The sequence below is a fragment of the Emys orbicularis genome, chromosome 15 (assembly GCF_028017835.1).
Source record: "Emys orbicularis isolate rEmyOrb1 chromosome 15, rEmyOrb1.hap1, whole genome shotgun sequence".
Taxonomy (NCBI): Eukaryota; Metazoa; Chordata; order Testudines; family Emydidae; genus Emys; species Emys orbicularis.
The window spans coordinates 34,093,368-34,110,194 of NC_088697.1; the positions used below are offsets into that span (position 1 = coordinate 34,093,368).

General features: G+C 43.2%; 1 protein-coding gene across 1 annotated transcript; it reads left to right on the forward strand.

Moving 5' to 3' along the window:
- Window positions 1-166: 166 nt before the first annotated feature.
- ARCN1 (archain 1) lies at window positions 167-16,708 on the forward strand. The gene is made up of 10 exons (XM_065416944.1): window positions 167-267; window positions 5,426-5,689; window positions 6,625-6,804; window positions 7,059-7,264; window positions 8,320-8,484; window positions 9,699-9,864; window positions 11,261-11,408; window positions 11,822-11,930; window positions 12,920-13,124; window positions 14,666-16,708. The coding sequence occupies exons 1-10, from the start codon at window positions 265-267 to the stop codon at window positions 14,753-14,755; spliced, it is 1,536 nt and encodes a 511-aa protein (XP_065273016.1). The 5' UTR covers window positions 167-264; the 3' UTR covers window positions 14,756-16,708.
- The last annotated feature ends 119 nt before the right edge of the window (window positions 16,709-16,827 follow it).

Genomic DNA, 16,827 nt, shown 5'->3' on the forward strand with positions numbered 1-16,827 from the left:
CCCCACGCCGGGGAGGCGGCGCGAGTCTCCCCACAGAGGGATACGGCGCTCGGGGGGGAGGGGCAAGGCGGAAAGGCCCGAGACCTGCGCCCCCTACCGAGGCGGGGAAGAGCAGGACGCTCCCGCCCCCTTGCGTGGCGCCGCTTCCGGCTGGGGACGTGGCTCGGCGCCGCCATCTTGTGGGGCAGCTGGAGGGAGACGCGGCGGCCGCTGCCGAGGCAGCGAGAGACTGAGCGCGCCGGGCCGCACACACGCTCCGCCGCCATGGTAAGGACCAGGCCGCATCCCCAGCCTGGCCTCCCGGGTAGCGGGCACTCGGAGTGGCTGGGGCCGGCCGGGGGAGGCTGGGCCGTGGGACACGAGGGGAGGAGCTGGGCCCAGCCCCGAAATAAGGGGGCACCAGGCCTCTTCGTGCCCCTTCCTAGCGCCTTGCCGCGGGGGCCGCTCCGTGGAAACAGGCCGGTCCCCTCACCCGAGGCCCCACAGGCCCCGAGCCTCCCCGGCCCGGGAGCCTCCCCACCGGCTTGTGTCTCGCTGTCGCTGCAGCCGTGGTTCTCAGACCCTCGCATGGGCCTGCCCCTGTCTGGCCCGCCCTGCACCCTAGCAGCGGTGGGTGCCTTTCCCCGGTACAGCTAGCGATCCCCTACGTGTTCATTGCACGGATCCGGGACATGCTGCCGTGCTTGCACCTGGGACTGGTCCTCAGAGAAAACGGGGCCTAGGTACACCTGTGCCCCCTTGCGAAGCAGCCTTCTGCAGGGTTCCCAGCCCCTCCTGGAACCAGCCCCAGTGTAACGGAGTGTCTTGGGGGCACTCTGCCTCCTGTTCTGCATTGTGCAGACCTCCACTCCCATTCTTCATCACATAAGACCTCTGCAGCAACGACAACAGCTGCTTACAAGGAAAATGAAACTAGTATGGTTTGGATCTCAATCTAATTTGACAGCTGAAAACAAGGAGGACCAGTTACCAGCAAGTGCCTGTGGCCCGGAGTTTGAGAATTTCTGGTTGGAGCACAGGGTTTGGAGTCAGGACTCTTGTAGTCTTCTTCCTATTGCTGTCTCTCAAAGTGAACGTTGGCATGCTATTTTGCCTCTGTATATTTGTTTCCCCACCTATAATCTGGGACTAATGATACTGATGTGAGAGTACTGAAAATATTGAGTAAAGCAGTTAGCACTTTTCAACTACGAAATCTATAGAAATGCAAAATATTGCACCCTGCAATACATGAGACAAATGGACTGTGTGTATATATGCATATATAAGATCATGATATATACATTTGATTAAAATTGGCTGTTTGAATTACAGTATTATCATATATGCTTTTTTAAAGTACTGTACAGGCAATAGCAGCCCTGTGATGTAGATGTTATCTCAGTTTTAGGTTGGTAAAACTTGAGATACAGAGCAGTTAAGTGGTTTGCACAAAATCACATGAATCAATGACAGGTCTGGGAAAATAATTCATTTGTCCTTACAATCCTGTTCTGCCCTCAGATCCCCGTCCTTATAGAAAATGCACTTATGTTGGTTTCTTTATATAGTCCATGGCCAAGGTTTTCAAAACTAAACACTGACTTTAGGTTCCCAACTGGAGATACCTTATTTTCAGAGAATGGTTATTTCGCACTTTCTGAAAATCAGGTTCCTTTAAGCCATGGCAAATTGGGCATGCAGATAGTGCCATAGTTTAATATTAATCCAGAGTTTGTACAAACATGAAAGAAGAGCTACATGATCTATATATGAACTTAGATCTATACAAATTGTTACTCATCTTGCTTCATGCAGGGGATTTGAAACTGATAGGCAATTATTTTATTCTCTTTTTATGAACTCCGGTATTGTAGCTATTTGTATTGTAAAGAGGCTAGCTTGGCTCCTAATTGCAGTAAATTACATTTCACTCTCCTTCCTTTGTAGTAGCATGGCTTGTACACAATTTCAAGCGTGTGGTTTTTGTCGCCAAAGATAGTGTGTAATTTGCTTACATTGCTCAATAAATTAGTAAATGGATTTGAAACAGCTTCATACCCTATTGGAGGTGGTGAAACATCTTGGATTTGATCAGAGAAAATATTTTTAATTACAACCTGTTAAATGAACTAGAGGAAAATTTGACAAGTCATGACAATCTAGCAAGCAAAGTGCAGCATGAGATAATATACACAAAAGGACAGCTTAATTTAAAAGGACGTTAACTTTTGGGATTTCTCCTTTGAATAATTATTCTTCCCTCAAGCTATTTTTGTGATCTTTGAATTTAATGGGAAAAAATATTTGTACTAAGGGCAAAAAAAAAATTGAAGTAATTTGAACCTTTTCTTAGTAAGCAAAATGTGTATTGCATCAAAATCAAGTGCTGTATAACTTAATCCTTGTTTCAGGTTCATAGATCATAACTTAATCCCTGTTTCAGGTTCATAGATCATATCAAATCCTTTCCACTCAAATATTGGGTAGTGACTGAGTATTAGTTTGATATAATTTTTCACTATTCACATTTCACAGCTCCTTCTACAAGGAATTGCTTTGCTATAACCTTTTATTGCTGGGAAACTGCTGTACTTAATTTAGTGAAGCTAAGAACAATGTACTTTTAAAACAAGTTCCAAACCAAGAATACCTAGTTTAACTTTTGTTCTCTATCCAAAGGCATTGTTTGCATAGCACAATAGGGATTTTAAGTACCTTTAAAAAGGCTTATCCCTTTCACAAATTAGTAGTCTGAAAAGAATTGTTATGGCAGGTTGAAAATTTATCTTACTTTTTTAAATGTGTGTGTGTAATGTGCTCTCTCCACCCAGAAGATACTGTCCTCTCAGTAACAAAATTGTCAATTAATAAATGGAGCAATCCTTCTAAAACCTAGTTGAATATTCAAGTGGCACGTTTGCAGTATTAGTTAAATCTAATAAAAGAAATCCAAACAACTGAATCTGGTGTTTGCTAACGTATTCTGTCTTTAAGTACAAACAAGATTTGCAAGCTGCCATATGTAATAGTTCAGCATAGCTTTGGTTATCAATAGGAATTTCTTGAAATATTTGATCTAGTAGCCTTAGATTACTCAGATCACTGGGACATTTAATATGGTAAAACAGTATTTTCATACTCTGGATCCTTGCAGAGTAGAGACTGAGAATACTGTTAACTTTTCTGAATCGCCTCTCTTGACATGCTTATCAAAGTACTGTGTACATCAAATCAACACTAACAGGCCAATGTCCAAAGCCACATGGTGTGACTGAACAGTGGAATATGCTCAAACCTGACACACACCCTTTTTACAGTCCTATAAGCTGTTCAGTTTGGGTTGTCAATGATTGGGATGAAGCAATGACACATCATCAGTCTTTGCTTCCAAAGTGATAGCTCTTGAGTCAGAGGCATAGTGTCAATTACAGGATCTGTGGTACCTTATAAGCATACAATAACCTGTGACTAGTCCCTTAGGTAAACTTATGTTAAATGCCTGTACAGTTTAAACGCCTTTTAAGAATATTAAGGCTGTCTTTAGTGTAACCTCATGATTTCTTTTGTGTGTGTGTTTACTGTCTCATTCAAGTGATAGTCAGTCAGACTCAGCCATCCTAGGAAAGTTGAAGGCTGTAAGCATTTCATTATTACAATCCTGTCCTTGCTTTCCATTCACAATCCTTTGCTTCATCTGATGGGAGAACCCATCTCCACAAAGGCTGCCAGTCCCTCATACAGAAGTGCCCCTTTAAAGAGGGGCATTACCTGATGCAGTAAGTATGCTTGGTGCATCTGGATTGTCCAGCACCATGCTCTGAGTCCCTACTAGGCAATGGTTCGAGCCTGAGGCTCACTTCTAACCTGTCCATATCATGGACTTGCATTACTCTCTGAGTTGTTGGACTAATGTAAGGACATTGCTGTCTGGATGGGATATAATCAGTTTAATCAAGGCATACAAGTATTATATCCACTATGAGTGGCTTGTACAGTGTGCGGTTATCAGCATATTTTGGCAAAGGGTCTTAAATTTGTCTGTATTTGATATTTGCAGTATTTGCTTAACCAACAAAGAGCTCAAAATAAAGAAGCAATGGTTGAGTCTTTCTGAGACTTCAACAGAATCTGCCTTGTATGGCCAAACAATTCAATTAAGTTACGGTAATCTTTTTCCAGTAGAGAAAAATTATTTGGTAGGAAGTTGCAGGAGACTGATAGAACTATAAAGGATAAATTGGCATCTGTCTCACTACTTTTGAATTTCATTAGTGTGATAACATGTATGAAAAGCCCAAGAGATGCTCAATTAACAGTAATTAATATGTTTAATATTTTATTAGCATAAATGTGTTATCAATTGACTTTTTAAAGGGGTACTGTGAAAAGAAAAATTAAATTTAAAAGCATTCCCTCATTTGTTTTTAATGTTTATATTAAAATAGAATTTAAAACAATTCTACCTTACTTTTCAGTATCTTTGCCTTTAGATTACTTTTTGCGTGTTACTCAGTTTGGATAATAAAGCTTGGCTTGTCAGTTTCATGATAACATTCAGAGCTCTGTGTTTGTTCTACTCCAACTACACAATGTTCCAGTGTGAATTTCCAGTACAACCTGGGAATATCATTTAAAAAAATCCAATTTGGTGAAAAGAATATTTAAAAGAAATCTCATTAAATCCTTTCTGTTGATAGTAGATGTGGTAAAAATATTATAATTTTCCTCAAAGGCTAAATTTTGGGCCTAACTCCATAAATGTCCCTTTTAAACAAGCTTATCTATGAAAAAGGTAGCAGCATTTTAATAATGGCCAAAGCACTTTGAAGGCATTGCAGGAGGTTAATGTTTTAGTAACTGTGTTCTGACACTTGCCATTACCATTTGCAAGTGATCTTTTGGTGTGATTGAACTATTAGTAACCTCACTGAAGACAATGTTAATGGAGTATGTAACTTACTTTGCGACTCTAGCAAGTAGCATTTGAGATGCTTTTTTGTGTGCTTGTGCTTTATTAAGTCAACCTGAAAGACTTGTTCAGAACACTTTTGAGATTTTACTGTACCCCCTACCCCTGTGTTAAAACTAGTCTATGAATTCAGGTTAGTTAGCGATGTCCGCTCTGAACAGAGTGACATGAATTAGTTGGATTTGGGGGATGGGAAGAGCACCAAAAACAGAAGTGGGTCTCCCCCTAGAAGAGTTCTGTTCTCCATGCTAAGAGGAAGCATGGATGAAAAATATACATGTTCATGTAAATGTTTTTTATTTATCACTAAGTATGCTAGGCACTATACAGATGAGCATGAATATATGGTCTCTGACCAAAGAGTTTCACCTACATAGACAATTAACATTATCTCAAAGGTTTGTGAGACTGTCTAGTTTCAGAAAATCTGTTTGCTTGATGAATGAAACTAACCACTGCTTGTATTCCCCATAGGTACTCTTGGCGGCAGCCGTCTGCACAAAGGCAGGGAAGGCCATAGTTTCTCGGCAGTTTGTGGAAATGACTCGAACCCGCATTGAGGGGCTGCTGGCAGCCTTCCCCAAACTTATGAACACTGGGAAACAACACACATTTGTGGAGACAGAGAGTGTGCGATATGTATATCAGCCAATGGAGAAGCTGTATATGGTATTGATCACCACCAAAAACAGCAATATCCTGGAAGACCTAGAAACACTCCGGCTCTTCTCTAGAGTGGTAAGACTTTATTCCAAGCTTAGTTGATACAAAATTCAGATGATCTTGTCCAGAAGCAGTCATGTTACAAAGTGCTGTATTGGAAAGCTATTACTGCTGTATCTACTGCCTTATAACAGAATCTGATTTCCTATGGTCCATTAGTGACCCGGAAGTAGTCATTGAGTCTGATCCCATAAGCTTCTGCACTATTCCTTGACTGAGGCCCATATGGAGGAAGTGTCTGGTTTTGAAATAATCAATGAGATTTAAACCAAAACAGCCCAATCCTTTAGTAAATTAACTATTTGTTAACAAGTATGTAGTGCTGTAAACAAAACCTTAGTACCAGTTGTACAAAATAAATAAGTAGAGTGGATTTAATTCACTGTATGCAATTGCTTTAGTAGTAATCCTACTGTAAAAATCTATCTGCATATGTATTCATAGTATTGTCTATATAAAGCTTTGTCTGTCAGCCAAATATAGCCAGGGTAACTCCTGGAAATCACAGCTTGGCTTGGTATCTGCTGCCATTTCAGCCTTCTATTGTTAAAATATAGCTTAAATAGAATATTATATTTAAAGTTAGTCTTAAAAATGCATGCTTTTATAGTGACACTCAATCTGCCTATTAAGCAGTGGAAAAAAGCAATGACTGGTTAATGGCTTTAAATAGATAGCGTTGGGGTGGCATTTTGGGGTCAGGTGAGGTTGAGAGGGTCACAGAAGTGATGCCTTTGGTTGAAATTAACCCCAGTGCAGATCCTACACGAGGCCTCAGCACCGCTTAAGTCTCACACCATCAAAATAGAATGTAAGTAGTGCATAGGCCTTCTGCTAAATCTCTGCACAGGGGTAAATTCACCCTGTACATGTGGTACAGGAGGGTTAGCTGAGGTAGTCATTTTCTCTTCCTCTGCGGAAACTCTTCTTTAATTATTCTCCCTAACCAGATTCCCGAATATTGCCGAGCTCTGGAGGAGAACGAGATCTCTGAGCACTGCTTTGACCTGATTTTTGCCTTTGATGAAATTGTTGCCCTGGGCTACCGTGAGAACGTAAACCTGGCACAAATTCGGACCTTCACAGAGATGGACTCGCATGAAGAGAAGGTGTTCCGAGCAGTCAGAGAGGTGGGGCAGAGCCATTCCATGTCTTAGTTGATTGAAATAGTCTGTCGTGTGTCCAGGAATTACTGCTTTTTGTACTGTGAAGTTGCTGTTTGTTCCAGGTTTGATCATAACCCTTAATTCTTCAGTGATCAAATTTATTTTAACATTTTGTAAACAACCTGTCCTGCCTTCATCTCCTCTTTCTCTCATTGATTAATGCATGGAATAGATCAAAGTCTTAAAGGTCTAGTCAGTCTCTGGTCTTTTTCCTCCAGACTCAAGAGCGTGAGGCCAAGGCTGAAATGCGCCGTAAAGCCAAGGAGTTGCAGCAGGCCCGAAGGGATGCAGAGAGACAGGGCAAAAAAGCACCAGGCTTCGGTGGATTTGGCAGCTCAGCTGTGTCTGGGGGCACAACTGCGGCCATGATCACAGAGACCATTATTGAAACAGAGAAGCCCAAAGTGGCACCAGCACCAGCCAGGTAGGAAACTGGTTCAGGTACACTAGAGCCCTGCCCGGGACTAGTGTAGATCCCTGCAGCAGGACTGGGGTCCTGCAGTATCTGTCGCTGTAATAGCAGGAGCGGGATTAAAATGGTCCGGTGCAGGGCTCTAAGATAGAGCACGTCCATCAGCAAGAGAAAAGATATTGTGGACTGTTTGTTAAAATGAGAGTCCAGTTTTAGGTTGTCCTGCTGATTAACTGCTTTGCTAGACAAGTGAAATAAAATGATAGAGGGATGTTAAAAAATGCACATAATGTGTAAGTGAGGGAGGTACCCATGGACAGTGTGTGTGTGCTAGTGCTCTCTACTACCTTGTGCATATGTCAGTTTCTTCTTCTAGCTAAGTTAGAGCTTTTCTACCAGCTAATGTGTATTTTGGATGTTTTGAGCTTTCACTTTACCTCATGATTCTGCATGTTTGCAGCTTTCTAGTAATCATGGCGCTTCTATGCATGCGGATGCTGAGTGGAATAAAGATGCTGGAGACTCCTACTGGGTTGTTTTAAAGCAGTATTGATAATTTTCGTAAAGCAGAAACCTCTCTTCTGAACTGGGGTGGATCTGTACTTGTTGTTCTAACAGTCTAAATTGCTGCCCATGCCTGTCGCAGCCATCATATGCTCTCTAGACTGTCCTTTTTATTTATAGGAGTTTTTGTGGCACTCACCACTACAGTATCTAAGTGCCTCATATACATTAAAGAAGCTAACCTGACAGATAGATCTGTGAGGCAGGACAGTATGATTTATCCCCAGTTTACAGATGAGGAACTGAGGTATGGATTAAATGACTTGCCTAAGGTCACAGAGCAATTAGCAGTGCTGGGAACAGAATCCAGATTTCCTAAGTCCCAGTTCAGTACCTTACCCACAAGACTATCCTTTCTCTTAACGTATCTTGAAAAGGGCTCAAAAAGTAAAAGCTGCGATGTTGGAATGGTCTAATTGTAATGATGTGAAAAAATTGTGGAAAGATTGTATCTGCTACCATAGTTGTCGGATAGATGCTTACATCTTATTTTTGTTCTTTAGACCATCGGGTCCCAGTAAGGCTTTGAAGCTTGGAGCTAAAGGGAAGGAGGTGGACAACTTTGTGGACAAGCTGAAATCAGAAGGAGAAAATATCATGACCTCTTCTGTAGGCAAGCGCTCCTCAGAGGCAGCCAAGGTTCTCGCTCCACCCATTAACATGGAGAGGTGGGTATTGTCCCGGGCTGTAAGAGGATGCTCTTTTCAGTGTGACTGCAGACTCCAGTGATGGCTTCTAGATCTGTCAGAGCTCTTCACTTTATTTTATAAAACAGATTTCTTCCCACCATTCGATTCTTACATGCTGACCTTTAGCTCTTGTGTAAAATTTTCAAGAAGCTCTGAATTAGTTTAGGCAAAGTCCCATTTTCAAAAGTGACTTAGGTGGTTAGGAGCCTAAATCTCATTGAAAGATATTGGGACTCGTGCTCTTAAGTCATTTAGGTGATTTGGAAATTTTACCCCTCATCTTTTATTTCAAATATTCAGCCTAATTTTTCCCTTTCTCCCAATACTCTTATTTCCTGGTGTCTGCATCCTTCAGATACTTTGAGACAGCTATCTTCCCACCTCCCCCATCTGCTGTTAGCTAAGCTATACAGAGTTTTTAATAGTTCTTCATACTTCCATTCCTCTGACTCCTTAACTATTTTTGTTGCTTTTGTCTGGGACTTTTCAGTTTGTCAGCAGATACCAAGTATTGAGGTGGCTGGATCAGAAATCTGCTTTCCCCGTTCTGAGTGTTGGTGGAATCTTGAAGAGGTCCTGACTAATTGCCAGTTAGAGTACATGTGTGCACATTTCCAGTTTTCCATGTTGGAGCACAGAGCCATCTGCTCCCATTAGAGACAACATTATACCAGTTTTATGAGGTTAAGTGAAAAACATGACCAGGGCTGCCCTCCTTTCTAGACAAGTTTTCATATTGCCTACATGTTTTCTATTCTGTACTGAATAGAATAGCTTGGCAGTGCAGTACATAAACTTGCTTAGTGTCTTTTGAAGCACCAAAGGTGTCCATTTGTTTTTAAGGTAAAATGTAGAATTCCTCCCACTGTTTAGCTCTTCCTTTTGAAAACTGCCTGAGCTTTCTGCAGAAGAAGAGCCAGGGTTCTGTATTTGGGCTCTCATCTGTTCGAGACTTATACCACACTCAGGTGATTCTAGTGTCTTCTGTGTGACTCTGTTTCGAGCAGAAGAGCATGTTTCCATAATTCTGTTCTGCACCACTCGCTCTGGGTCATTCTTTTTATGACAACATCCTCTTGGGCACCCTTTTAAAAAACTTAGTTTGTCCCTGTCAGATCTTAAAAGGAGGAAACAACTATCTTGCCTGTCAAACCAGGGTATTTGGTGTGTATTGGGCTTTCTTTTCTGTGCAGCGTGCATATGAAAATCGAGGAGAAGATTTCCTTGACTTGTGGCCGTGATGGTGGGTTACAGAACATGGAGCTGCACGGCATGATCATGCTGAGGATCTTAGATGAAAAGTTTGCCCGGATTCGCCTCCATGTAGAAAATGAAGACAAGAAGGGGGTACAGCTACAGGTAAGGCTGGCTTCCGTACATGCTTCTGTCATGTATGGTAGCAGCACTGTATTGTATATTTTTATCCAAGTTCTCCCAATAGATACGGTGGAAAATAGCGCAGTTACAGTAAATATAAGTGCAGCACAAATAAAGGACTAAATCTCATGCTCAAAAGACTCAAGTTAACTTGAAAATACAGTTTCTTACACTTATCATCATGCTCCCACAGCCTTATCTATCCCGTGATGAACATTGACGCACACTTGATTTCACTTGGACTTTGCAACAGTCCCAGTGTGTTGCTTGACACTAGTTATATCAAGAGAGCTTCCTTTGTAAGGAAGAGAATGTTTATATCCAGTTACTCTCCGCCAATGAAGAAAGATTTAATCAACCAGAAAACTGCTTATTTTCCCAGTTACTTTTGCTGTTGTCATTGCTCTTAATATCAGAGACAGTCTTTAGAACCACAGCTTTTGGGTTACAGTCAGTATTGTAAACTCAGGAGACTGTCACATGTTCGACCTTTCCTCTCTCCACGGAACCACCGTGTGCTTGCTGAGCCCTGAAGATTTCCCCACTTTATATGCCCTGTGTCATGGCCACCATTACAACTCCTACAAACTAGGTAGTGCTGCTGCTTAATTGGTCAGAGGGCCTTGTGTTTAGTGATGGAAGTCCTTATCACTTTCCCAGGGGCTGAGAATTCTTCCTCAACACTCCAGCACCTGCTGCTCCAGGAAGAGTCAGGTGGCAGTGGCAGCTCCTCTCCCTCCAATACAACTTAGATGCTAATCACCAAAAAATGGCTTTGCTGAAATAGCTGCTCACATCTGTTGCTATAGTATAATAAATTCGTTCTTTATAATCCAAGTGTTAATTTTCCCTATTTAGATGGTTTAACTTTTGCATTTATCTGAATTTGGTTAAGGAAAACAGTTTCACTGGTTTCTAGTCTGTTCCACTCAGTTGCAGAAGACTGCAAACACGGCAGGGGGCTGTTCTTTTGTTTGTTAAAAATAAATTCAAATTGAAACTTATTTTTAAGTGGAAATATTCTTGCAGATCTCAAGCTTCATTAAAACTTATTTTATAAAAACCTAAATGTCAGCCCCAGTTTATCTGCCAGAATCCCTTTTAAAAGGAAAGCATTGGAGGAACGGAGAAATAGGCCAAATGAAACTTTTTGGTAAACTGGCCTTCTGTTTCTTGGAGTGAAGTCTGGATTGCCGAGCAACCGTGATCCTGTAGCACTTTGAAGTCAGCCGTTTTCCCTGGCAAAGGTATTCATGTGTGGTCAGGAGCACCTCACAAGAAACAGTATTACCTAGACACATTTGTGCTCTCCATTGAGTTAAAACTAAAACAATGAACAGTTTACCCAGTCTGTGTCTTCCCGTCTCCTTCATTTCAGACTCACCCAAACGTGGACAAGAAACTTTTTACTGCTGAGTCTCTGATTGGCTTGAAGAACCCAGAGAAATCATTCCCTATTAACAGTGATGTGGGGGTGCTGAAATGGAGGTTGCAGACCACAGAAGAGTCTTTCATTCCACTGACAAGTGAGTGCGAGCATGCATATGACATTCTTCAGGTAGGATACTGAAGCCTGGGCTGAAGAAGCTGTGACTGGTCTTGGATAGGAAATGACAGCCCATCTGCTACAGCAGGCTCTGCCTTCAGCAGAATGTTTTACTCTTTGATATTATCCAAGGGAAGAAACAATTTTAGTGCCTCTTCCCTCTGTAACAATCACTTTAGCCAGTCAATAGCTATTTTCAGTAATGCTAGATAATACTGAGCGTCTTGCTCTGGAACTCACTCAAGTGGGCTGGCAGCTCTTGGGTGAGATTGATATTGATGACTATTCCTCCTTCATTCAGTGCTCTCCTGCATTTTTCTAAGTATGTCTTTCTCCAGAGGCCTGTTCCTGTAAAACAGTCACATGATCCAACGTGCGCTTTTGTGCCCTTAGTTAACTGCTGGCCATCGGAAAGCGGGAATGGTTGTGACGTTAACATTGAATATGAGCTGCAAGAGGCGAGCCTAGAACTGAATGATGTGGTCATCACAATCCCATTGCCGTAAGTAGGATTTGGGGATGGGGCCGGGGTCAGCAAGTACCTGTAAATATTCTCTAGGTTCTTTCCCTTTCCAGCAATCATGGGGGTAGCATAGGAGGGGACGGCATTCATGTGAAATGCATCTCTGCTGTAAATCCAGTGCTGTCTTGTTCCCCCATCTGAGGAGCTGAGACTGCCTCTTACCCTTTGCAGACTGACTGTTCTCCCTCTCTCACCCATGGCTAGGGCCCTACCAAATTCATTGTTCATTTTGGTCAATTTCACAGTCGTAGGATTTTAAAAATCGTAAATGTCATGATTTCAGCTACTTAAGTCTGAAATTTTGCGGTGTTGTAATTGTAGGGATCCTGACCTAAAAAGGAGTTTGGGGTGGGGGTCGCAAGGTTATTATAGGGGGTGTTGCAGTACTGCTACCCTTACTTCTGCGCTGCTGCTGGTGGCAGCACTGCCTTCAGAGCTGGGCAGATGCAGAGCAGCGGCTGTTGACCAGGAGCCTAGCTCTGAAGGCAGAGTTGCCGCCAGCAGCAGCACAGAAATAAGGGTGGCGTAGTGTGGTATTGCCATCTTTACTTCTGCGCTGCTGGAAGAGGCACTGCCTTCAGAGCTGGGTACCCGGCCAACAGCCGTCACACTCTGGTCACCCAGCTCTGAAGTCAGCACAGAAGTAAGGGTGGCAATACTGTGACCCCCCTAAAATAACCTTGTGAACTCCCTTTTGGGTCAGGACCCCAATTTGAGGAAACGCTGGTCTCCCCCATGAAATCTGTATAGTATAGGGTAAAAGCGCACACAAGACTATGATTTCACAGGGGGAGATCAGATTGCATGGTCCGTGATGCGTTTTTCATGGCCGTCAATTTGGTAGGGCCCTACCCGTGGTTCTTGGAGGGCTTTTAGGAGGTGAGCTGTCCCCTTTGGGGCTGTTACAAGTGTGTCTTTAACCTGTGTTCAAATGAGCTAATGTGCAGCTCCTTATTGCCCTGCTGTAGGTCCAGTGTTGGCGCCCCAGTGATTGGAGAGATTGATGGGGAGTATCGCCATGACAGCAGGAGGAATCTCCTTGAATGGTGCCTGCCAGTGATAGATGCCAAAAACAAGAGTGGCAGCCTGGAGTTCAGCATAGCCGGGCAGCCCAATGACTTCTTCCCGGTGCAAGTCTCCTTCATCTCCAAAAAGAATTACTGCAACATACAGGTATGGCCACCCCCACCTTCTTACGTGTCCTGGTGCAGCGCTTGCCTAGAAGCCCAATGCACTGCAGTCCTCGGAATGAACAGTCGTAGTGGCACACTAATTGTTTTGTGGATAGTGCCCGGCTCTGCATTCGTAGCACCAGCTCAGCTGTGTCACTGATACTCCTGGAGACTGTCCAGCCCTTGCTTCCCTTTGCTCTGCCACACGCTGTGTTGCACCATCCTCTTCTCAGATAGTTTCTCTTAATCTTTTTCTGCGGGATCTTCCCCAAGAGCAACCTCTTCATTTTATATTGCTGCAGTTCCCACTCACTGCTTTTCAGCCCTTGCAAGTTGCATGGAGAATACCCTTCCTTCAGCCCAGTGCATTATTCCTACCTGGCACTGCTGAAAGAGTAGGCAGCAGTAATGAGGATGGCTTGTGCTGGGATTTCTCAGATCTCTCAAGCTAGGGAGGTGTTGCTAGATTAGCTCTTAAATGGGAATCCTCCATGAAATGGTTAAGTGCTGCGTGAAGTGGTTGTGGTGAATCTACACCATTTGCATTGCTGCAATCGATGCAGCAAGTGTCAATTTAGCAGGTGTGGTGAAGACACGCTAAATCCATGGGAGAGAACTCTCCCATCGATTTGTGTACGTAAGGGAAGTTGACGGGAAATGCTCTCCTGTCGACACAGTGCAGTGTAGCCACCTCGGTAAGTGGGTCTAACTACATCGACTTCAGTTATGTTATTCTCGTAACTGAAGTTGTGTAAGTTAGATCGATTTACCGCAGACCAGCCCTCTGTAAGTGCACACAGCCTGATGCTAGGGGCATTATGCTGCTATCTCCTTCAGAAGAGACAGAGTTCCTAGGCACCTGTGGTAAAGATGTTTTTCATGAGCTGGGGCATTAATGCTGGTATCCTGGCTAAATTCCATCTCAGAAAATTCCACTCAGCTTTTCTAAAACTTGCCCTGCAATTTCAGTTGGATCTGGATTTCTTCCTCAGTGCCTCTCCTAAGCATTAGTCACACTTGTCCTCATGAGATGGTGGCTAAAGCAATCCATTTATCAGTGTTTGAGAAGTGTTCTGGGGTGGAAGGCAAAGGATGATAGATCAGCTGAAGCAAATGAAAATTCCCTTTGTCTTAGTGTGAAGGCTTGTTTGGGTGGGGTAAACAGCCCCAGGATGGGGAACTGAAGGCTACTTATCCACCTGCCTGGTCAAACTGAGCAGCTGCAGTGTGACCTTTCTCCACCTTGAACCTTAACCAGAAGCCACAATTCAGTTCAGTTCTGTCCAGGGTGCTCTGAGCAGAGACTTAGTTGTTACCGTAAATGAAGTAACTGTTTGGATTGTTGTCCTCTAAGGATAGCTGAGAACTAAACTCTTCTTACTTAAGCTCTCAAGTTGAAGTTGACCTTGTGGCTCAGAGATGATGTGCCCAGCCACCCCAACCCCTTTGTTGTCCTGGTTTGAATTGAAAAAATCTCTGCTTAATTGTGTTTTGGAGGTAGAATATCAAGTGCTGAACTAACTGTGTGTATTATCTCCACAGGTTACCAAAGTGACCCAGGTAGATGGGAACAGCCCTGTAAGGTTTTCCACTGAGACCACCTTCTTGGTGGACAAATACGAAATCCTGTAACGCCAGCAGCAGGGAATAACAAATGATTTTTTTAAATTAAAAGAAAAAAAGGCTGAAGTTTATTCTGAATGTCTGGAACGCCGCAGCCCTCTCTCTGCTAGGACACACGGCTCTGTCTGCCCAACTGCAGTGTTTCTGGGTCACGGGCATTCTTTGGCAGAGAATTGACTTGATCATATGGGGGAAAGGCTGCTAATTTCTTTGGCAGATTTTACTGGCCAGCAGTAAAGCAGGATCTCCATTGAGAAACCCTGGCTTTAATACCTCCCCTTCCTCTCTCCCACAAAGCTGGCTACTTAGCTCAGTCCCAGAATGAAACTACACCTCATTCTCTTTCTTTTTAGTATATCAAGAGTTATGTTTCTTTTGTTATGACTGTTGCCATTTTAACTTATCCCCTGCCTCCAGACCTTGTTTCCATGGATTCAAATATGCATTAAAATATTCTATACATGGGCATTATGCCTTCTGGATCCCTTTCTCTTGGGAATGGAATAAGCTAATCTGACTAGGCCTCAGTTTTAAAGCTGAGGTTTTGGGTGGTTGTAGTAAACCTGTTCCTCTCCTTTGCCTGTACTCCTGACTTGCTGCCTGTTCAGCTCTGCTTCTCAGTGATGGACCTGCACTTGGGCCAGTTCCCACAGTGAGCCCATGTGCCCTTGGTGTGAGTTAGAGCAGAGTTGTCTCCCAGCTGGCAGAGAGAATGCAGCTTCTGAATTGACTTAGAGCAGAGTTGTCTCCCAGCTGGCAGAGAGAATGCAGCTTCTGAATTGACTGGTTCAAACTGCAGAAGGGGGGAGCTCCTGGAAGTACTCACTTTTGCTGGAATTTCCTGTCACTATTTGGTGTAGCCCCTAGGCCAGATGCATAAAATCATTTTGCCTGGTTTAAGTGAAAAATCTTTGGAGCCTTTCTTGATCCGTTTGAATCTTCCCCAGTAAATTGAGCCCCCATACCTAGTATGCATCTTAGCCCTTCCTAGATGCAGCTTGTAAAAGGGTATGGCACCTGCCTTGTTCAGCCCCATAAACAGATCTGAATTACTGACATATTCATGCTTGCGTAAGTCTGAGCAGAGGAGATTGATCCTGTTGGCACTTATGGATGGAGTAGAAGGAAAGCCTGGGTTGCAGCACAGAGATTTCAGGTAAAAGTCAAATGTACTGTAGTGCATCTAAGTTTGCCCTGTGGTGTGAGGGCTGCACACAGCCACACTCCCTTGCACTACAGAAAAGGTGTTCCCTCTCTGACGAGGCTGGAATAGCATTGCCTACCCCGTCCTCACTTAAAACACTTCTCACCTACTTTCTTTAGAACCATTTTTGATGACATTGGGTGGTGGTCTCAGCCTGACTACATCTGAGCTGTGCTTGGCTGATCGCACAACTTCAACAAGGAACCTTGCTAACCACCATTGTAGCAAGGCCTCATGGTTCTATCCAAACATAACTATTTCGCTGGTTTGTGGGTGACAGGAAATGAAGTTTCTTGCTCATGGAAGTCCTAGAAACGTGTGCACTGTGCTCCAGCGGGAGAACACCTGTTTGAGACTAAGTGCACACCAATGCTTGTAGGGTCACCTGCCAAAGAAGTTAGCTGTCTCTCCCCTGTTCCCTTAAATGCATCAGTGAGGAAACGTAGCTCCAATTCTTTCCATGCGAGGGTGATGTGTTCTGGGGGAGGGGAAGCAAATCCTGTCCTGTAGTTAAGTAGACTATGAATCTTAATTCAGTTGTGTTCAAGAGTTGCTTGTCTGTATGATTTTAAAATGGAGTCAAATTTAGTTTCAAACATCAAAGGAGCATTTTTCTTAAATTACTTTGGGGGTAATATTTAAAAAGAAAAAAAAAAAGTTTTGTAACCCTGTATAATAATGACTTAGGGAATAGAACACATTCCAGTGTACACAAAGAATACAAATTCTTTAATCAAATAAAGAGTATTATAAAAAGCAATCATCCGAGGCTTTGGCCTATTCGTGTGCTGGAATGGCTCAGCTTTGATTTGTTCACAACACACTCTGGGAGGCAGGGGGAGCCAATAATATCAGAAATAGTGACCACAGCTCCATG